The sequence below is a fragment of the Pinus tabuliformis genome, chromosome 1_2, assembly GCF_031772625.1.
Source record: "Pinus tabuliformis cultivar Carrire ecotype Pingquan chromosome 1_2, CPIR1, whole genome shotgun sequence".
NCBI classification, from domain to species: Eukaryota; Viridiplantae; Streptophyta; class Pinopsida; order Pinales; family Pinaceae; genus Pinus; species Pinus tabuliformis.
The window spans coordinates 798,355,463-798,378,946 of NC_142298.1; the positions used below are offsets into that span (position 1 = coordinate 798,355,463).

Genomic DNA, 23,484 nt, shown 5'->3' on the forward strand with positions numbered 1-23,484 from the left:
CTCTGCATTCATTATCCACATCCTCCTCCTCACCATCTTCGTCATGGGTTTCGAAATCTCATCATTACAATCTTCGACCCCGTTCACTATCTAGCGGCACTCCGGTACATCTTGTCGGATTGGGTCTCACTATTCCTGGTCCAGCCTCTCTGTCATCTCGGGGGAGAAAATCTGATCTGTCCAAAGCCATCAGACGTGCTGGAGCTGAAGTCGCCTCTGGCCGTCAATCTACTCTTGATGGGGTTCTTAGAGCACTGAATACCCCTGGTAGTGTTCCCCCATGAAATGTCTTTCTTTTAATTGTAGAGGCATGGCTAGTGCCTCCAAGAAACTAGCCCTGCGCAGACTTTTTGAGATTGAACCTGTTGACATTATCTTGCTGCAAGAAACCCTAGGTTCGGCTGATCACATTACCAGCTCCCTGAACTCTATTTCTCCAGGATGGATCTATATGGCAATGGACGCTGTGGGGAGATCCGGTGGTCTTGCCATTGGATATAATCCCAGAACCATCAGAGTCACTGCATCTTGGGGAGGCCATGGTTTCCTGGGTTTAGATCTCTTTTCGGCAGAGCTTGGCACCAACCTACGGGTTGTCAACATTTATGGTCCTTGTCAACAGAGGGAGCATTTCTGGCAGCACCTGCTTGGCCTCTCCATTTTCTCATCTGATCACATCATTATTGGAGGCAATCTCAACTTCTCCCTAGGTTATAGTGAATCCTGGGGGTCTATGGCACAAGTGGATTCAATCTCGGGGTTTATGACTGACCTCCTGGAGTAGTTTAACTTGATGGATGTCCCTATGAACAAGCCTCTTCCCACATGGAGGAATAGAAGGGTGGGTGAGGGTACCCTTGCTCGAAGATTAGACAAATTCATTATGAAGGGGCCCCTATTACAACAGTTGCATCACTATAAACAATGGGAGGGAATGGGGGGTATCTTAGATCACTCCCCCAGTTATCTGGAGATATTGGGGCCTCACCCTAAGCCAAAAGCCCCTTTCAAGTTTAACCATGTCTGGCTTCAGGACCCTACTTATGTTCGTATGGTTTCGGACTTCTGGGCTGCAAACCCGATCGATAGATCTGACTCCTTGGCTAAAGGTTTCTGTTTAAACTTGTCCAAGCTCAAGCATCTTTCTATTAACTGGGCTAGAGAAAAGCACTAGAGGGAGATTTCGACTCTATTACACATAGAATCCGAGCTCAGCTCTCTGCTCGATGAGCGAAGCCTGGGGTTTATCACTGCTGAAGACAAATCTCATCTGGTTGAACTTGAGAATCAGAAGGCTCAGATCCTGAAGGAAAGAGAGGAATCCATCCGTCTTCGGAGTAGGGCCATATGGCTGAAAGCAGGGGATGACAATACAAGGTTTTTTCAGAACTATGCAAAAGGTAGAAAGGTTACAAACACCATTTGGAATCTACCTCTTCCTGAGGGAGGAGTGGTTGATTCTTTCAATAAACTCTCCCATCTTGGCTCTACTCATTTCAAGAATCTATACAAAAGCCCTCCTGGTTCAAATCTTGCTGATATCATTAATGTGGCAGGACACTTCCCCAGATTTGTTAATGAGGATGAGGCAGAGGAACTTTGCTCCTGTGATATCTGGTGAGCTTGAAGGCACGCTAAAATGGTTCAAAAAGGACAAGATCCCGGGACCAGATGGCTGGACCATAGAATTCTACCTCGCTTTCTATGACCTCCTGGGACATGATCTGTTGAAAGTCGTGGAAGAATGCAAATTGTCTAGATCTTTGTATAATGCCATCAACTCGACTTTCATTGCCCTCATTCCTAAGTCCGACACCCCATCCTCCTTTAATGACTACAGGCCCATCTCTTTGTGCAATTGTCTGTACAAAATCATCTCCAAGATCATTGCTAATCGCCTCCGCCCTATTCTCTCTCGACATATTGCTCCCCAGCAATTTGCTTTTCTTGAACATCGATAGATTCATGAAGCTATTGGCTCGGCCCAAGAAGCCATTCATACAATCTGGACCAGACACCAAAAAGCCATTATTCTTAAGATAGATCTGGCAAAAGCTTTTGACCGTGTCAGTTGGCTTTATATTAAGATGTTCCTTATCCATTTGGGCTTCCCCCTCAATTTCATCACCTGGATCATGGCATGCATTACCTCATCCACCTTTAGATTCTCATTAATGGGTCTGCATCTTAGTTTTTTCACTCTGAGAGGGGGCTTAGACAAGGATGTCCCCTCTCACCTCTCCTTTTTTTGATTATCATGGATGGTCTTCGTCGATTGATTGCATCGGCTAAGAGAGACGGTGAACTTTGTGGACTCAAGATATCTGATGACTACTTTCTCACCCATCTACTTTTTGTGGATGATGTTCTTATTTTTCTTGATGGAAGTATATGGGACTCCCGCTCCTTTTCCAAGATTCTCTCTCTTCTCATCAGCTACTGGGATGTTAGCCAATCACACAAAAGCCACCATTACTTTTGCTAAAACCTCTATCCAAGAGTCACATCTTGCTCATCAGTCTTTCCCTTATTGCATCAATCCTCTCGACCGGGGTCTCAAATACCTAGGGTTCTGGATCAAACCTATCAGCGAGAAAATTGTTGATTGGGTTTGGCTTGTCACAAAACTAGAGAAAAGGCTTACCATATGGAGCCACAGATATTTGTCCAGAGCTGGTAGACTTGTTCTTATAAAATCTGTTCTTGAGGCCACTCCTGTTTTCTAGATGGCACTTGCTTGGATTCCTAGGAGCATTTTGGCTCGTCTACAACAAATCTGCAACAGATATCTATGGAATGGAAACTAGGACAATGGATTTTTGTATGGGTTGGCTGGAGTAAGATTGCGCTGCCCAAAAAATGGGGAGGCTAGGGCCTAAAAGATCTTCCTTTTTTCGCGCAAGCACTTGCTGCAAAAATGGGATGGACTCTATTGACCGGACAGAATCTCTGGACTGCCATCACATATCACAAGTATATTTGGCCTCAGCAAATCATGGATTGGATTCGTTTGCCAAGTTGGCCTAAAACTGGCATCTCATCTGTCTGGAAGGCACTCCTTCACTCTCTGCCGCTCATCAGGGATAATCTGGCCTGGAGAATCAACGATGGATCTATGGCTCGCATTGGTTTAGATCCATGGATTGGAGGTGGAGGAAGATGTTGTCTAGAGAACTCATACAGCATCTTCATTCACACAAGCTCAAGGTACTTGCAGACATTGCGGATCCTCATAATTCCACCATTTTTGCTCAAAGATGGAAATCCGCCTTACATCTCGATTTACCACAATATTGGCACCAAGAATGGCATAATTATATATCTGCACTATCCGAATCTCATATGAGGATAAAAGAGGGCCCGGATGAACTCCTTTGGTGTCATGCAAACAATGGTATATACTCTCCTAAGTCTGTTATTTAGCCCTGATCTCCCATAAGATACTGGATTTGATTACCTTCTGGTGGAAGCCTATTTGGAAACTTACTGCGCCTCCTCAGACCAGACTATTTTTCTAGTGTATACTAAAAGACAAAGTTCCCACAGGCGAAAATCTCATGCATTGATCCTTCCATGGGCCAAATTGGTGTACATTATGCAAAAGCTCATCGGAATCGACTTTACATCTGTTTCTGAAATGCTCAGCCTTGATTAATCTTTGGCAAAATATATCCTCTACTATTCACTACACAGGGTATTGGGAAGGTGATGACATAAACAAAGCATGGGAAGGTTGGTACAATCGGCATAAAGGTTCAAAACTTCAAAGTCTCCCTTTGATTATCAGCTGGCATCTCTGGCTAGCTCGGAATCGTTCTATATTTGACAACAAACCTGTGTGTTGGCCACACACTGCGGCCTGTATAGTATCGACATATAATGAGATGCCTGATCCTCCACAATCCCGAGCCCGTAGGCCTCATACTCCTCCACATATTGATAAAAATACCCCTTGGGCGTATTTCGATGGTGCAGCACAACAGCAGGGATGTGGTGGTGGATTCATCTTATACATTAGTGAACATCATTACTTCAAAGTTAAGATGGGATTAGGGGTTAGAACAAACAATTTTGCAGAACTCATCACCCTTCGTCATCTCTTGCATTTCTCTTTGGGGCATAATTGCATGGGCATAAATATTTTTGGAGACTCGAAGATCATTATAAATTGGTTCAATAATATTACTGCTTGTCACATACACACACTCAGTAATATTTTGGATGAAATAAACATTTTCAAGGCTCAATTTAATAATATCACATGCAATCATATTTACAGGGAACATAATAGTTGTGCTGACGGGCTATCCAAGGAGGCCACGGTACTTCCCAGAGGAGAGTGGATGATCCAGGAACAGCGAGGGACAAATGAATACCACTACTATCACCGCCCATACATAGATCTACATTATCACAGGGCAGAGAGCCCATGATCTGGTTTTCTCTTGAAAATTATTTGAACAATGGTTTTTTTGAAAATTATGTATATATTATTCAAGATATTTATGTTATGGGCCCTGCGTGGCACATGTACAGACTTAATACAAGGCTCCTATTTATGAACATCCTACGTGGTGTTCAGGACAGTGTACAGTTTTTTTGAAGAACTTTCAAAATTTTGACCGAGCCCTCTGAGGCTAGACAGATACAGCGTATGCATATCGCATCTACAATATGTAATTTTTCAAAGTTAATGAAAGATTACGATTTTTCTAGTGGAAAAAATAGCATATAATGAATTGTCCTAGCGGTGAGCTCCTAGAAGCTCTCCCATGAAAATTTATTTTTCCATTGTATAGGTAAATACTTGAAATTTTGTTGCTAGGGCATCAAATTTTGGCCACCTTGGAAACATTTTTGTCTAATCTATCTCATCTTGGACTCAATTTTCCCAAGGGACAAGGGACTAGTCTAATTGGTTGGGGATCATACTCTAATTTGATCCATATTTTCTCCCTCCTAATTCAGCTCTTCTAAGGCCAAGCTAGGAAACCAAGGCTTGATGCAAATCTCTAGGCAAGTAGAATTTTGGTGGTTGGAGACCCTAAACATCAAGGGGATAGTATTTGCCACAAAATCTATATTTTGGTGGGCATCCATTTCAATTTCATCCATTGACATTCTTGCCTACTTGTTTGCCTAAGAGGAAAACCCTAGTGTTGCCTTCCTTCAACTTAAAGACTTTCTTGAAGGTTTCATGAGCAATGTTGGTACACATTGTTGGAAACCTTTTCTTTTAGCCATGAACCTATGGAAAGTCTAAAACTCATCAAACTTATCAAACCCTAGATCTTGTGCCTTCTTTCCTAGGTCTCATCATAGAAAGCGAATTGTCTCCTAGTGGAGCCTTGAACCTAAATTGTGCCTTTCTTGACGAGCTCCTAGTGAGGTCATCTTACATATTGCCTTTAGAACATATAACATAAGTGACCTCTTTCCTAGCAGGACGCCTCCCATCAATAAAATTCCATAAAGAGCAGGGCGTTTTGGCTGTGGTGACAGTGGGCCACTACCCCATGGTTGTCCCTTGGTCTAATTTATGCCTTGTAGAGTTTCCCTCTCCAAGGCCTGCTAGATTTTGCAGCAATAGGACCCACTCTTTAGAAGCAAGCAAAAGGTCTTTTGTAAGAACCTTGATTTCAAATTAATTTTAAATACCAGAATATGAATTTTTAATACTGAATTTGAAAGATTAATCTAATGAATACCAACCTGTCTACTCTGCTACAAATTCTTGTCCAACTATGTTACCAAAACGGCCAAAACCTCCCTACCGAACTGGGTACAATCTAGGTACTCAACCTCAGAAAGCTTTCCAATTGAAGCAACCCGATTCCCCCGTGCCCAAAAACTCTAGTATAATCAAGACTCAAGTTCCCTTCCTAGTTGTACCATCGTATTCCTAAATTGTTCTCATCTCTGCTCCCTCCGTAAAAATGTTTTTCCCCCCCACTGCCGACACTGAACTCATGAAAGGGGGATACACTGAAAGTAAGGAAAAAATAGACTGCTGCAAATAACTTATTATGACAATTGCACTGGCTATTTGACAGAACTCAGCAACTTACAAGCTGCTAAGCTCATTCACATTTTTATCAGTATCTTGAATCTCATATGCTGATATCAATTCTCTGGGGAGATCAAAGAGGCAGATATCATGCTTATTTAACCCTTACCTCAAAATGATTTTGTAAATCTGACTTAACATTACTTCAAATCGATGCTTAACACAAACTTTGTAAAACAATTTATTCAAACATACCAACTTTCCAAATTTTTATATATAAATTACAAGCAAATACATTGTATAGAAATATTAACCTTAAAGGGTCGATGTATATCATCCATAGTAATGTACACAAGTGTCTCACTGTCAGCCCATTCCAAATAATGGGTAATTCCCATTAACGGACTGCCAATCAATTCTCCGTTTTGTGCATCAATGACATAAACAGTGTAGATTTCATCACCTTTAGTGTCCTCTGCATATGCAATCATCTTGTGATTTGGGCTCACCTGAAAAGGAACCAAAGTGGGATGACGAACCAAAATAATCTTCCTATGTGGATAGGAATTGACAAATGTGTATAACAGTAGTACCTTGAATGCTCCAATCTGATAATACTCATGTTTCTCAGCCTCCACATTTTCATCAAATAAAATCTCCTCCACAGGCTCATCAGGTCCTGTCTTCATTACTTCATTAACTGACCCAGGCCCTTCACCCTCAACAATAAGCCGTCTACAGTGTTGTTTGTATTGCTTTCCCTCTAATGTTTTTTCGTAGTAAAAATAAGTTCCTTTGCGAAGAGGAACAGTCATATCAGCTTCCTGGATCCGTCCTCTTAACTCATTATAAAGCTCCTCTTGCAATTGTCTTGTATCTGACAGCAATTTAAAGAATAACAGAGTGCCTTGAATTAAATGTTCCATGGATCAAGCAAATTGTGTATGGAGAAAGGATCTAATTATAAGCATATGAGATACATATAACATGTTTCGTTTTCTATTTATTTAGAACAAATGTACAGCATACTATATTAATAAATATATGACGAAGAAAAAAACTTAAATTGTCAGAAACGAAGCATGTTGGTTCTTGTCCTCCATTTTGCAAAGTATAAAAGCAAGGCATCAACCTAAAAAGATAACACATCATAGAGAGGACCCGGCAGCATGTTTCTTTACATTGGACATAAAAAAGTAGCAAGCTAGATGTTCAACAACATCCTTAACTTTCCCTTTTGATATGGCCATTCTAATCATGATTACCAAACTGGCAAACTCAGCCGAATGAGGCCAAAGTCCAAAATTCAACAATATTTACATTCAACCGAATTATTTGGTTGAAAACCGTTAATTTTGACCCTAGCAACCAGGCAATTTATTACCTAGCAGATTTCCTTACTTTAACAATTAATTATATAGCACAGATCTACTGAATAAAAGAACGGCTAGGATTTTAACAATTATAACAGCGGAAGCAAAATTAAACATCAACCTCACAATCACATGCACGCAAAGATTTATGCCTTTCAAATCAGTTCTCCATTCAAATAACTTCAAAACTTACAAGGGCTCCCTTCCTAGGATAATGGGCAACTAAAGAAAATACATACAACAAGAACCTGGAACTGATCCAACTGATCAAACCTTAGATCTGTCCTTCAATCTTGCATGGCTGATCTGAATCTCCCTTGCTACCCCTTACACCTTCCTCAAACCCGTTACCCTACACACTTGAATGGAAGTCCTTCTCCATCGAATCACTGAGATGTCCTCCTCTCAATGTCTTGTGGCGACTGAGGTGTCTCTTTCGTCTTCTCCTTTCACTTAGCATTCCTTACATAAGTTTGAGTCATTGATTGAATCCACAACCCTAATCTCCAAAGTGATTGAAGGTTGAGAATAGATCTCACCTCACTTGAAATCAACGATTGAGATTCATCTAATTCACAAATGCAAATAACCTTTGCATTTCATTAGACTAACTCACTTTATCTTATAAAAGTTAATTACTTTAATAATTAAAGTAATTCTCAAGGGTTAATTAGTTGACTTCTGCAGAAGTACCTGCACGAGCTACAAACATCAACAAAAACGATTTAGTTTAGTCCAAAAGCACTACACAAGGTTCAAACCCTCAATCTTGAGGCTCGCATGTGTGGGGAGGTTGGTTATTTGAGTCAAAAGAGGGAATGTAGCTCATTGTTAACCCCTTTGCTGCTGCATTTTGCTTCATGATGGGTCTGTTGTCGCGCGGATTGACATGACAACGCTCAGATCGGGGGCTGTCACTCTGATCCCCGATCCCTCCGTTTAAGCCTGTCTCCCGCAGCTAAGGGGGGTAGACCCTATGAGATAATGAAGACCAACTGCCAAACAGTTGGTTGGGAGACACGAGACACGATTAAGATAAGCACTAAAATGATTTGATTAGTTAGCAGACCAGTGCCTTGAGAGATTGTTATTAAAATGATTACTTGTTAAATGATATAGAAAAATAAACCATGAACAGTAATCATCTATCATCAGCTAAATCACAATGCTCAAAAACGATATCCAGCAACTGAAAGTTTTAAAAGATGAATGCTTTAAACCACCACGAATCATAACCATTAACCAGATATCAATTTCGCATCTCGGCTTGAAAATTTAATAATCCTGCAAACCATGAAAGGAAAAGATCACCCAAAGAAAAAATATGCCTAAAACCAAGAAACTGAAAACCCTAATGAAAACTGAATAAAACAAAAATTTGGAACCCTAGGTCAGCCTAATAATTTACAGATTTAGCCCCTTAGCAGCCAGATTTAGCAGTAAGCACATAAATATTTTAAAGAAAAGAAATTTCAGATTGTCACTGTAAAAAAAAACTTCAGAAATTCTCTCATGCAAACTAAAAAATAAAACCGAATGATAGACCCAGGATCAAATCCAACTGGGCTCAACAAAAAATGCTTGCGGGAGTTGGCTGGTTCAGCCGAGAACTTCCCCGAACGCCCACAAAATTCCTTCAGAAAATGTTTTCTGCACAGCTCAAAACAACCGTCAACAAAGAGGACAAAAATGCTGCTAGATCTCAAACAGTAATGGAGATACCTGCCATTACTTCAGAAACCCTAACAGCACCCAAACCCCAGCAAGTGAACAAGATACCTGTGCTCACAATACTCTATAAGAAGCTAATATTAATGGCTGAAAATAACATATGCAAAAAATGAAATGATCTCACAGCACTCCAAGAGAGTAACATCAGCAAGATATGGACCCCAAAGTCTTCCTTTATTAACCAGAAACAGATTTACAAGAGAGCTTCTTCAGTCTTAGACTCACAGATCGAATGAATGGACAATGACTCCTAGCACCCTATTTAAAGGAAATGACTCCAACGGCTAGTTCGATTGATCCATGTAGAAATGATCTCGACCGTTGATGAGGATCAAGACATCTCTTGATCTCATCCGTCGATTTATTCCCTTAAATTTTTTTTAATTTTTTATTATTTATTATTTTATTTTATTTTTTAAATTTTTAAATTTTTTATTATTTTTTATTAAATTTTTAAATTTTTTTATTATTTATTTTATTTTATTTATATATATATATATATATATATATATATATTTTTTTTTAAAATTTTTAAAATTTCTTAATTTTTATTTATTTTATTATTTTATTATTATTTTTTAAATTTTTTAAATTTTTAAATTTTTTATTATTATTTTTAAAATTTTTAAATTTTTTATTATTATTATTTTTTTAAATTTTAAATTTTTTAAATTTTTTATTATTATTTTTTAAATTTTTTATTATTATTTTTTAAATTTTTATTTATTTTATTATTTTATTTCATTTTTTTAAATGGATCATCGAACTAAGCCTTTGGAAACATTACCTAGGACCTAGGACTTAGGACTCATGAGGGGATTTAAAACATTTTCAACCCTCAAGACACATTTCATGATGACTTTTTACAATTTACATCTCAAGGGGACAAACCCACTTAATACAGACCCTCACAAAACACCCAGTTCTGCGACACAACTATAATCTAGCAGATCAACACACTAGGATTCTCCTAAAGTTCTAATGACAAAATCCATCCCGGCTTTGGGGTCAGGTTTGAAGGAAAACTCTGCCGATCCGTGGATCGGTGAGACAAAAAACCTTCCGGGACATAGATTATCATAGAAAGTTAGGTCCACCTAGGCAATTTTACATACATGACTCTGATCTGCTTAGATTATTTACAATTCATACATGCAGACTGGGTTTACAAGCAAGAAGATCAAGCTGCTGATGACTGTAGGATGGCACGGAAACGCTGATCAGGTGCTGCCCCAATTTGCAAAGAAAAGGGGGGTGTACTGCATGGGTAGTTGACCAGTAGAGGTCAACATCTGGCTCTACTTGGGGACACGTTGCTGCTTGCAGGAATGTGAGAATCCAGAATCTGCATCCATGCAACACACAACAAAATATAAGTAGCGTCCGCCCAAAATCATCATATACATTAAGCACAGGAAAGATAAAAGCTCTTCATTTATTAACTAACTAATAACATGAAAAGTAAATCTAATCCTAAAAACAGAAATGAAATGCTGAAAAGACAAGGAGTAGGGTTAGAAATACGATACAAAGGATGCCCTACGGCATCAGATGTGTTCAATATAGTGCATACTGAGCATTTGCCTGCTTTCAGGCAAATCTGTCGGCTGCTTGTCGGATGTGCCATGTCCAATTCTGCATATGGTAGGACTCTTTCCTATCCGAAAATCAAGCTGCTCACGGCCGTCTGATGCGTCAAATCTTCTTCTCATTTTCCTTCTCTTGCGCTTTTTCTTTCTGGCTGGTTTAATTACTGATGACCTGGAACTTTCTGTTTCGAAACTATCAGATGAAGTATGCATGATATGTCTTTCTTTAGCCCGCATCTGATCTTTATCATTCTTAAGTCTGTCCGGATCACCTTCAATTAACCATCTTTCAATCGAATCAATAACCTCCTCATAATAAGATGGAGCTTGTTGCAACAAATGAGAAGGCTCCTGATCTGTTGATGTTCCCTGGTTTCTCTCATTTTCCAATTGCTGAAACCTTTGAACCTGTATTCTAATGGCATCCATCTGACTAGAGTGTTCAACCTTTACAGCACTGATTTGTCTGGCATGGTGTTCTTGCATGTCTTTTATTACTTTAGCATTCTCTTCCTTTATGTCCATCAAGCAATGCTGCATAAAATTTATTTCTTCTCTGTGATTCGCTTGCATGTCAGCCAACTGATTATTATGATTGAATGTCATGATAGTCATTTCCTCATCCATAGTGAATAACTTATTTTGCATAGAGTCAATTTCCCTATCATGATCAGTTTTCATGGTCACCATATTTTCCTCTAAGACTGACATCTTGCTATGCATGATTCTAATTTCTGTTTCATAATTAGTTTTTATGGCCTCAATTTCCTTAGCATGCTGATTTTGCGTGACCTCAATCTCCCTATTACGTTTTTCCAGGTGGGTGCATAAAGTTTTCACATCATTGACATAATTAGTTTGATTGATTTCCATATTTCTCACCAGCATCATTAGGTCTCGTATAATTTTCTTTTGCTCTTCTTTTTCATTGTCATTTGTCCCTGATTTTTCACTATCATGAACTTGATCTGCAATATTTCCGGTGGATGATACATTCTGACATGATGAATCGTCTTGGGATCTTTTAGCTGGACCTCTTATCAAATTACCTTTACTCTGTTGCACAATTTTAGAGGTAGAAGGCAAGCTGTTTGGATAACCATATCTATCTTCAAAAGCATTTACAATGTCATTTAAAGAAGTAAAAGAATCCTTAGGAAAATTGTTAAACCAATTCAAAGCATCATCTTTTAAAGAAAGGACAAATAGACGCATTTTGATATCACTATGACTAAACTGAGGGGGTCTGCAATATATGATCATGAAGCGAATAAACAAGTCTAGATGCCTTTTAGCAGCGATTGGATCACCATCTGAAAAAATAGGTAATTCAGGAATGGCCTCCTCCGGAAGATCATGGAGACGGTGAGTAAAACAACATGGTTTAAATGAATAATCCATAATGAACAATAAGGGATCAGATGGATGATAGAACTAGATTTCTGCTCAAGAAAATCAAGAGATGAAAGAAGTGGAGTCACCACTTGAACAATAAATCTGATTCTAAGATCCAAGAAGTAATCAGCAAACAGATATGCGGGAAATCTTCTTGTCTGGGAAAAATGAGAAAGTGGAGTCGCCACCCAAACAAGAAACAAACCGAAGAGACGCTACTGATACGTGATGAAAAGATGCCAAAATATTGAATATGCCAAAATATTGAATACGTGATGAACGATGAATGATGAAAAGTCGTTGAAACACCAAGGACAGAAAAACTCTATCCCCGGCAACGGCGCCAAAAAATGTTGGCGTTGCCGGGCCAGATGAAAAGATAAAAAAGAGAAGGATGATTGTCGTTGAAACACCGAGAACAAAGTGTCCCCGGCAACGGCGCCAAAAAATGTTGTCGCGCGGATTGACACGACAACGCTCAGACCGGGGGCTGTCACTCTGATCCCCGATCCCTCCGTTTAAGCCTGTCTCCCGCAGCTAAGGGGGGTAGACCCTATGAGATAATGAAGACCAACTGTCAAACAGTTGGTTGGGAGACACGAGACACGATTAAGATAAGCACTAAAATGATTTGATTAGTTAGCAGACCAGTGCCTTGAGAGATTGTTATTAAAATGATTACTTGTTAAATGATATAGAAAAATAAACCATGAACAGTAATCATCTATCATCAGCTAAATCACAATGCACAAAAACGATATCCAGCAACTGAAAGTTTTAAAAGATGAATGCTTTAAACCACCACGAATCATAACCATTAACCAGATATCAATTTCGCATCTCGGCTTGAAAATTTAATAATCCTGCAAACCATGAAAGGAAAAGATCACCCAAAGAAAAAAAATGCCTAAAACCAAGAAACTGAAAACCCTAATGAAAACTGAATAAAACAAAAATTTGGAACCCTAGGTCAGCCTAATAATTTACAGATTTAGCCCCTTAGCAACCAGATTTAGCAGTAAGCACATAAATATTTTAAAGAAAAGAAATTTCAGATTGTCACTGTAAAAAAAAACTTCAGAAATTCTCTCATGCAAACTAAAAAATAAAACTAAATGATAGACCCAGGATCAAATCCAACTGGGCTCAACAAAAAATGCTTGCGGGAGTTGGCTGGTTCAGCCGAGAACTTCCCCGAACGCCCACAAAATTCCTTCAGAAAATGTTTTCTGCACAGCTCAAAACAACCGTCAACAAAGAGGACAAAAATGCTGCTAGATCTCAAACAGTAATGGAGATACCTGCCATTACTTCAGGAACCCTAACAGCACCCAAACCCCAGCAAGTGAACAAGATACCTGTGCTCACAATACTCTATAAGAAGCTAATATTAATGGCTGAAAATAACATATGCAAAAAATGAAATGATCTCACAGCACTCCAAGAGAGTAACATCAGCAAGATATGGACCCCAAAGTCTTCCTTTATTAACCAGAAACAGATTTACAAGAGAGCTTCTTCAGTCTTAGACTCACAGATCGAATGAATCGACAATGACTCCTAGCACCCTATTTAAAGGAAATGACTCCAACGGCTAGTTCGATTGATCCATGTAGAAATGATCTCGACCGTTGATGAGGATCAAGACATCTCTTGATCTCATCCGTCGATTTATTCCCTTAAATTTTTTTTAATTTTTTATTATTTATTATTTTATTTTATTTTTTAAATTTTTAAATTTTTTATTATTTTTTATTAAATTTTTAAATTTTTTATTATTTATTATTTTATTTTATTTTTTAAATTTTTAAATTTTTAAATTTTTTTATTATTTATTATTTATTTCATTTTTTTAAATTTTTAAATTTTAAATTTTTTATTATTTTTTATTAAATTTTTAAATTTTTTTATTATTTATTTTATTTTATTTTTATATATATATATATATATATATTTTTAAAATTTTTAAAATTTCTTAATTTTTATTTATTTTATTATTTTATTATTATTTTTTAAATTTTTTAAATTTTTAAATTTTTTATTATTATTTTTAAAATTTTTAAATTTTTTATTATTATTATTTTTTTAAATTTTTAAATTTTTTAAATTTTTTATTATTATTTTTTAAATTTTTAAATTTTTTATTATTATTTTTTAAATTTTTATTTATTTTATTATTTTATTTCATTTTTTTAAATGGATCATCGAACTAAGCCTTTGGAAACATCACCTAGGACCTAGGACTTAGGACTCACGAGGGGATTTAAAACATTTTCAACCCTCAAGACACATTTCATGATGACTTTTTACAATTTACATCTCAAGGGGACAAACCCACTTAATACAGACCCTCACAAAACACCCAGTTCTGCGACACAACTATAATCTAGCAGATCAACACACTAGGATTCTCCTAAAGTTCTAATGACAAAATCCATCCCGGCTTTGGGGTCAGGTTTGAAGGAAAACTCTGCCGATCCGTGGATCGGTGAGACAAAAAACCTTCCGGAACATAGATTATCATAGAAAGTTAGGTCCACCTAGGCAATTTTACATACATGACTCTGATCTGCTTAGATTATTTACAATTCATACATGCAGACTGGGTTTACAAGCAAGAAGATCAAGCTGCTGATGACTGTAGGATGGCACGGAAACGCTGATCAGGTGCTGCCCCAATTTGCAAAGAAAAGGGGGGTGTACTGCATGGGTAGTTGACCAGTAGAGGTCAACAGGGTCAAAGATGGTTAATAATCACTTCACACGACTCAAATTTTTTCAAGCAACCAAAGACTTTGTAGAAAGTGCTCAAGCATGTCTGGATCCTTTATGTGCATCTTTGTGTGTGGTGGTTAGTGATCATAAGACAAACTTTTGGTCAGCCAAAATAGATAGTCTACTTTGATGGGTCCCCAAACCCTGCACTTATGTGCAACCAAGGGTTTGTGTGGTATCTTCAAATATGTTTTGGAGTGGGTCTCTCCCTTGTTGCTATGTGGGATTGAAGTCTTCAACAGCTTCACAACTAAGTTGCATGAAATGTGGAAATGTCACTACGATCATTTTCTAGCGTTTTCCCATGCAATTCTGGTCTTGGGAGGCTTTCAGAGAAATCAGGAATTATTTGGGAGAATTTTGTGATGTAGACATGTCATTCCGTTTGATAGGGATTATGACAGTCGCCCATATACTGGTTAATATTGACACAAGCGAAGGATTGGCGGCAAAGCTGGAAATTGTGAGACCAAATTACTCTCACCTTCAGATTTTGGATTATGAGTGGATCCCTTTTCGATGGAGGCAGTGCAATAAGACTAGGCACATCGTGAAGGATTGCTCCCTTCCTTTCCATGGGCACAAAGGGATCAAGGACAACCCTCTCTCCAAAAAACAAAGTCTCCCTCGGGAGGATTCAATTGGAGAAGAGGAAGACGGACCTACCAGTCAACAAGAAGAGATAGTCGGCCCCTTTACAAGTTCCATGGTTTGTGATGATGCGTTGGGTCGCCACGAGGAGGAAAAGAGCTCTGAGTTGCCCCCTCCACCCCGCATTTTGGCAACACCTACTCTGTTGGAAGTGTCAGTGTCGGGTTTTTTTCCTCTTGCGACTCCTTTATCATCTTTAGTTGATTCATTTGTTGATTTGGGAAAAGGATGGAACTTCTCATCTAGTTGTGACACCGACATTTCTTCTTCTCAAGACATTCCCCTTTCCTCCTCTTCCCTATATATTTACCCCTCGACTTCATTGACTACCTCATCGACTATTGTTTCAATCAGAGAAAGCCATAATTTTGTTTACTCAAACTCATCTTCTAGATATTTTCTTCGTTCGAGGCCAGCTCAAAGCTCAATGAACCCTCCCTCTCTTAGACTTGGAAAATCCCTGTCCAATCTCTAAGTGGAAAGGGAGGAATAGAAAATCTCACTTTGCAAAAGACCAATCCAAGCTCATCTGGATGTCACTGCTAGGAAGCAAAAATCCATCATTGGGACACTTAGAGCAACGAAGGCCCTAGGTGGGGTGCCCCTATCATTATCCAATCCTTCAATTGTATGGGACTAGCCAAACCCTCTAAAAAATTGGCCTTGCGAAGGGTTGTGGATTTATTCTCCCTTGTCATACTTTTACTTCAAGAAACCTTAGGGGATTGGGCCCTAGTTACAAAAGTATCAGAGGAATTCTTAATAGGATGGAGTTTTTTTGTTCAAACGTCTGCGGGTGATCGGGTGGTCTAGCCATTGGATGGAACCGCCGACAAATCAAAGTTTTAAACCAATGGGGGATGGAGATGGCGTTGGGTATGACTTTATTGATTAAGAACTAGATATGGAATTTAGGGTGGTCAACATATATTTGTCATTCTAGGCACAACCTCCTTTCTGGGAATCCCTTCTCCAGAAAAATCTACTCTCCTTCAAGAACTTGATTTTGGGAGGGGATCTCAACTTCTCCCTAGGGGTGGTTGAGGTATGGGGCTCCGAAGCAAGACCTGACCCCCTTACAGACTTTTTCAAGCATCTTTTTCTTGATAAAAAATTGATAGATGTGGAAATGATAAAATTATGTCCAACTTGAAGAAATCATGGAACAGGGGATGCCAAAGTAGCCAAAAGACAATCGTTTCTTTTCTGCCAAATCTTTAGTGGAAGATGCTTTTAACGCGGCGATGGGTCGAATATGGGGGTGAATCTGATCATTACCCTATATTCTTGGAAATTAGAGGGATGGGGAAAAACCGGTGAGCCCCTTCAAATTTAACACATTGTAGCTTAAAGAATAAGAACACTTAGACCTAGTGAAATCTCCCTATGTTCCTTTTGATCCTGAGTTTGGGCTCTCTATGAGAGTTCGATTTGCTAAGAACATTGCCCAAGTTAAAAAGGCCATGATTAACTAGGTTGCTCTCAAGGGAAGATGTGACGATCATAAACTTAAGGATATTGAGAGGGGATTAAAGGACTTGGGAAAATCTGAGGACGGGGGTACCTCAATGATGATTCAAAGGTTAGGTTCCTTCTTCTTGAAGCTCGGAGGAGGAAATTATTGGAGGAAAAAGAAGTTGCTTGGAGGCTCAAGAGAAGAGCCATTTGGTTGGACGCGGGGGACGAAAACACAAAATTCTTCCAGCCTTATGTGAAGGGGAGGAAAATGACCAATACCATTTGGAAATTAGATAATCAAGAAGGCGGTTTTGCTTTCCACCTTTGAGTAGCTGGAAAATTTGGGTAAGAAACACTTTGGAAACCTTTTCAAGGCTGACGCGAGAGTGTCCATTGTGAGGTAATCAAGTTGGCCCAATTCTTCCCTAGATTTGTTGAGGAAGAACACAATAAAAGTTTAATGGAGGAAGTTTCTAAGGACGAATTACAAGCGGTTCTCCAAAGTTTCCAAAAGGACAAGAGCCCAAGGCCAAATGGATGGTCAATGGAGTTCTTCTAGGGCCTCTACGATTTACTGAGGAACAATCTATGGAAGGTAGTGGAGGAATCCAAGCAAATAGGGAGGGTGCTTGCCTCTCTCAATACTACTTTTATTGCATTGATTCGAAAGGACAACCCTGACTCCTTTAATGACTTCAAGCCTATCTCTCTTTGCAATTGCATTTATAAGATCATTGCAAAAAACAATGCTTGACGAGTAAAACCTATTTTCTCGAGAGACATTTCCAAGGAACAATTTGGTTTTTTGTAAGGTCGTGAGATTCATGAGGCAATCAAGGTGGCACGGGAAGGCCTTCATAGTCTTAAAACAAAGAAGCTTAAAGGTATCATTCTGAAGGTCCACCTTTCAAAAGCTTATGATCGTGTCAGCTAGATCTATCTCTACCTCCTCTTAACACATATAGGTTTTTAGGCACCTTTCATCACCTTTGTCATGAGTTGTCTCTCTTCTACTTCCTTTGTTGTTCTTATCAATGGCTTTGCTTCCCCTTTCTTTCATGCTCAAATAGGGTTGCGCTAAAGATGCCCCCTTTCTCCCTTATTGATTTTCCTTGTGGCTGAAAGTCTCAGTCGACTACTATCAAATGCCAGGCAGACAGGGATGTTTCGAGGCATTGTGGTGGCTAGGAATCTAGTAATCACTCATTTATTGTTTGTCAACAACATCTCGGTTTTATGTGATGGATTGAGAAGAACATTGGATTTTCTACAACAAGCTTTGTCCTTATTCAAAAGAGTCATAGGAAGGGAAATAAATATTGCAAAATCATCTTTGGTGAGTCATATGGTGGATGAGATGGAGCTCCAGTTCGCTCAAAACTTTTGCATTTTAATTCCATCCTTTTGATAATGGTTTAAATTATTTGTGTTTCCATTTGAAACCTCATAATTACAAGAAAGAGAATTGGTTTTGGTTATTAGCAAAACTTGAAAAGTGAATGAAATCTTGGAGTGTGAGATGGTTATCTTGAGCAGGGAGACTGGTGCTCATTAAATCAATCTTGGAAGCAATCCTTATCTCCTAGATCACCCTCACATGGGTCCCAAATGGAATTCTGGAGAAGATGTGAAAGGTGCCCCTAAGATTCCTTTGGGAAGGGTCTAAGGATCATTTTGTTGCGCCTTGGGTAAAGTGGGATAAAATCACAATTTCTAAAGCATGGGGTGGATGGGGCCTCAAAATTTACCTCTATTTGCAAAAGCCTTAGCGGCAAAGACTGGTTGGTGCTTCCTAACTACTCACAATCATTGGATTGATGTAGTTCACTCTAAATATATCCATCCTTATTCCATTGAAGAGTGGTTGAGACTTCCATCCGAGGGTAGGAACAATATGTCAACTACCTAGAAAGCAATGATTGCTTCCTTCCCCCTTATAGAAGAAGGGCTTGAGTGGCATGTTTGGAATGGGCAGAAGTTGAGGATGGGTACTGATCCATGGTCAAATTGTGGTGGTTCAGAATTTAGGTTATCACAAAGTCTTATCGACTTCCTAAACAGAGATGGCACTTTTACTCTCAATTTGGCTGCTAATCAGGGAACCACTACCATCTAGGCACAGGGATGGAAAACGACCGAGCAGTTGAGTATTGAGGCAGTTCTTGAAAATGAGTGGAGGGCATATACAATAGCTTTGAACGTGGCCCATGTTTGGTTAACAAATGAGAGCAGATGAATTGGTCTAGGCCCATTCCCCCTTCGGTGTCTACACTCCCAAGACAGGCTATCTTCACCTTATTGTTGACAGAATGGAAGAAGAACCGAACTAGTGGTGGAAACCATTGTGGCAAATCAAATGCCCAGCCAAATCCTAGCTGTTTATATCGTGTCTGCTAAAAAAATAAGGTCCCAACCTGAGACAACTTGCAAAAAAGGAATTATGAAGGTCCTAGATGGTGTAATCTATGCAAGGCAAATTCTGAGTTTGTTCAACAACTTTTCATTGAATGTCCTTTCACGAAGTAAGTTTGGGATATGTGCATAACACAACTTTCTTTTTTGTCCTCCTGGTCTAGAAGCAATATGTTGCCAGGTAATAGTGCATTGAGAAATTACATAGCAGTGTCTTTGATTTCATGTTGGGGCATATGGCTTGCAAGGAACAGAGGAATCTTTCAAAACTCCCATTCTTGTCCAAATCATACTACTTCTCAAAGCCTTGCAATATTTGCAAATTTTCCAAAAAAAAATCCCAGGTTTGTGACCCGAAAATAATCATTGAGGAAGAGATTGACAAAAATGTCCCCTAGGCTTTTTTATGATGTTGTGGGGGAAGGGTTGTCCTCTACTTTTCTGATTCTCATTATCTCTGAATGGATATGGATCTGGGACATGGTTCAAATAATTTTGCGAAACTTATGGCTCTTAAGTTTTTGCTGCTCTTTGCAAAAGAACAAGGATGTGTATCTCTTCAAGTTTTGGGGGACTCCATACTTGGGATTAATTGGGTTTTCGGAGTCCAAAGGTGTCACAACCAACTTTTGTTTCCATTAGTTAAGGCACTGCAATGTATTAGAGCTACTTTTGATAACATTTTGCAGGCATGTCTACAGGGAGAGGAACCAAATTGAAGATCAACTTTCTAAAGAAGCCCTTAGGAAGGATTTTGGGTAGTGGTTAATAAAGGAAATAAAGGAAGCTAAAACCTTTGTATTCTACCATCGCCCTTTCGTAGACATTTTGCACAGTCAATAGTTTTGATATATCATTTTTTTGTCAGACTCTGGATGAAAGGCCTTTGAGGTCTTATATTTGTGTATGTATCGTTGCCCTAAGGTAGACTTTTTTTTTATTTTGTTAGCATATATTTTTCTCTCTAGGAGGTGTTTAAAACACCTCAAGTACACAGATCTCAATCCTCACTTGTAGAATGCATCGACAGAATGCAATTTTGTATCATTTTCCTAATGAAATACAATTATATATATATATATATATATATAGATATTTTACAAACAAGTTAATACCACATTATCTTGCAAGAAAAAAAGAATGAAACACACACACACACAGAGGTGTGTGTTTCATTCTTTTTTTCTTGAAACATTATGTGTTATTAACTTGTTTGTAAAAAATTATATAGATATAGATATGCTACCTCACCCTATCTACTAAGCACTTAGTACTAGTGGTTTCTTTTTCCGCCATCTAACAACAGTACCAATTTGAGGAGGATCCTATGTTGCTTTATCCCGATCTCGATTTACAACTAAAACTAAGTAAACTTCAATTGCTTCTGAAACCGGAAAGTTTGGTCCTTTCTTTGGCTTTGGTCTTGGAAGTAGGAGATGGAGGGAATAAAGCTCCCTTATCTGCTAAGCATTCAACTCTACTCCCTTTGGTAACTCATTTGTGCCTATCAGGACTATGGTACTTACTATGTTACAACCTTAAATCACATGCCCTCTTATCAAATGTAATGGGCATCAAACATCATTATTTTACCACTCAATGACCTTTAGGACTAGGTTCTATACTACAACTATCAATCTAGAGAGGCTGAGTGAACCTTGAACGAAACGGATCACTCTCATATATATATATATAGATAATTTTTTTACAAACAAGATAATAACACATTATGTTGCAAGAAAAAAAGAATGAAACAAACACACATATAACATTTTGGAATTAAACACACAAATAACATTTTGGAATGAAGACCTAGTCTCTATTAACTCTCACATATGATTACATTATGCAAAATCCAAAATTATTCTTTATAGATGATGTTATACATCCAAGATTCCAAAATCAGCCTTTATACATATGACTAAGCGTCCAAAATTAGCCCTTATACGTGGATATATGTGCTGAAAAAAAAATAAAGCATGAACTGAAGATAAGTACAATTACATATCCTAATAATCCTCATCCTCATCCTCATTAACAAAAATAGAACAAAATGCTTGTTTGGCAGAACTAGAGCATGGATTGATTAGAGATAAATTAGTTTGTGGAGTGATTAGAGATAAATTTTAGTTGTCAAATAGAATTTGTTTTCATCATAGAAGTGTTCAGAAATCTAGAGGCTTATGATTTAGGGTGATTCCTCTTCTTTGATAATTGTTTGTAAATGTTGTTGGCTTCCTTTTAATCTTTATTATGATCTTTTCGTCAAACAATTATCAAAAGCATAAACATGAAGATCACAAGAAAACAATGAACACAAGATATAGGCTCCAAACCAAGGCAAAACCCCTCCAAGGGGAAAACCCAGAAAAATTATCTTCTTATAGAATCAAATCAAAGTGAGATATCCAAGACCCATGACCATAAAGACTCCAACCTTCTTCCTCATAGTGAATTCATCAACAGCAAGAGACCAGCAACAAATCTTCAACAATAGATATGATAAGGCAAAACTTCCACAAATCTAACTTCAAGAAAAGAAATTCTTCAATTTCAAACTTCGGCCTTCCTTTATTTTGCAAAATTTCATAACCAATCATGTCAATTGTGTGTCCAAATGACTTGACATCTAGAGGCAGTTTTGACCCAAGTTACAATTTGAAATTTTCTTTTTCTTTCACTTTACAATAGGTCCAAATAGGACTTTGACTCAATAAATCCTAGAAGCATGAAGAGCATGCTTGTCTAAAATAATAATTTGACTTGAGCATGAACCTTGTGCTTGAAAAATAAAATTTATTTTTCTTTCTTTTTGCTTTTACATAAAATATATGAATACATAATGATAATGACAATTATGAATACCAAACCCAGTTACAACCTTCAACAAGAAGGGCCCCACAACCTTCTTGGACGCTTGAGTGACCCTGCACAAGCAAAAACAATCGCAGAAATGGGGCAGATTTGGGCTGAAAGTCACAGAAATGGGTCAAATTTGACATGGAACACCATTGAAATGTTTCAGTGGCATTTTGAAAGCATTTCCAAATCAAGAAAAGGCACATTGGCATTTCAATCACATTTTGTTGATGTTTCGACATTTCAAGGTATTTCCAATACTAGTATACCAACCTTGGGGCCATTTCTTGTAGCATAGCTTCAAAACAAGTTCCACTTTTAGCTATAGACTTTCTATTTGCTGGGAAACTAACTATGGTTTGGAAAAATCTTCAACCTTCTCACCTCTACTAAGCCTCCTATTGCTTGCCAAGTGAATATCAGTTCCACACTTGGAACAGATTTTCCAATCTTACCAATGGTTGAAATGCGGTGGAGATAGGGACCTTCCAATAGTCCCATCGGACATGTGTATCATGCCCAAGTATGAAGGGAAGCTAGGATTGATTAATGTGGCTAGCTAGGGGAACATCCTTGTTGCTAAATGGATGATGCAATGTTCATTTATCCTCAATATTATATGGACAACTTAGAAGACAATAGTGGGATTGCAAAAGATGTGATAGGAATGATAGTAGAGTAGTTTAGTATTTGACACAACCTATTTGGATCTAGAGGTTATAAGGTTCTTGTATTTCAAAGCTCATGCATTTCCAAGCCTATTGTCCAAGTAAGAAGGAAATCTTCTTTTGGCATGCCCTATGGCATTTAGTGGCACATTCTTAGAAGTCTTGGCATACTTTGACATGCAAGCATTCTTTGCTTCCCTTAGACTAACCAAAACTTGGACTGATGTTCAACTGAGGGTCATTATGCATCACTGTTGGAGTGGGTCTCTCACTTGTTGCCATGTGAGATTGGTGTCTTCAGCTTCAAAACAAGCTTCACTTATGGACTTATAAAGACTTTGTGTTTGTTGTGTTAGCGCTTGGAATTCACCTAGGCTGAGATAGACAAACTCTCAAGGCTACATCAAACCATTTCACCTCGTAGCTAGCCCTACGAGGTATGAGAAGGCTCTCTCGGGTCAGATTTGATAGATCTTTCAATAGGATTAGGCTGACCAATTAAGAATAAAGATTTTAGGCTAGTAAATTGATAGGGGGGTTGATTTAATGATTTTTTAGGGGTTTTG

General features: G+C 38.3%; 1 protein-coding gene across 2 annotated transcripts in view; it reads right to left on the reverse strand.

Moving 5' to 3' along the window:
* LOC149208307 (uncharacterized) overlaps positions 1-23,484 on the reverse strand; it is a 435,470-nt gene that overhangs the window by 322,507 nt on the left and 89,479 nt on the right. For both annotated transcript variants that reach the window (XM_089395998.1, XM_089395997.1), the window contains exons 2-3: positions 6,601-6,884; positions 6,322-6,516 (exon numbers count right to left, since the gene is read on the reverse strand). In XM_089395998.1, coding sequence (XP_089252124.1) covers positions 6,322-6,516; positions 6,601-6,884 — 479 coding nt within the window. The remainder of the gene's footprint in view (positions 1-6,321; positions 6,517-6,600; positions 6,885-23,484) is intronic.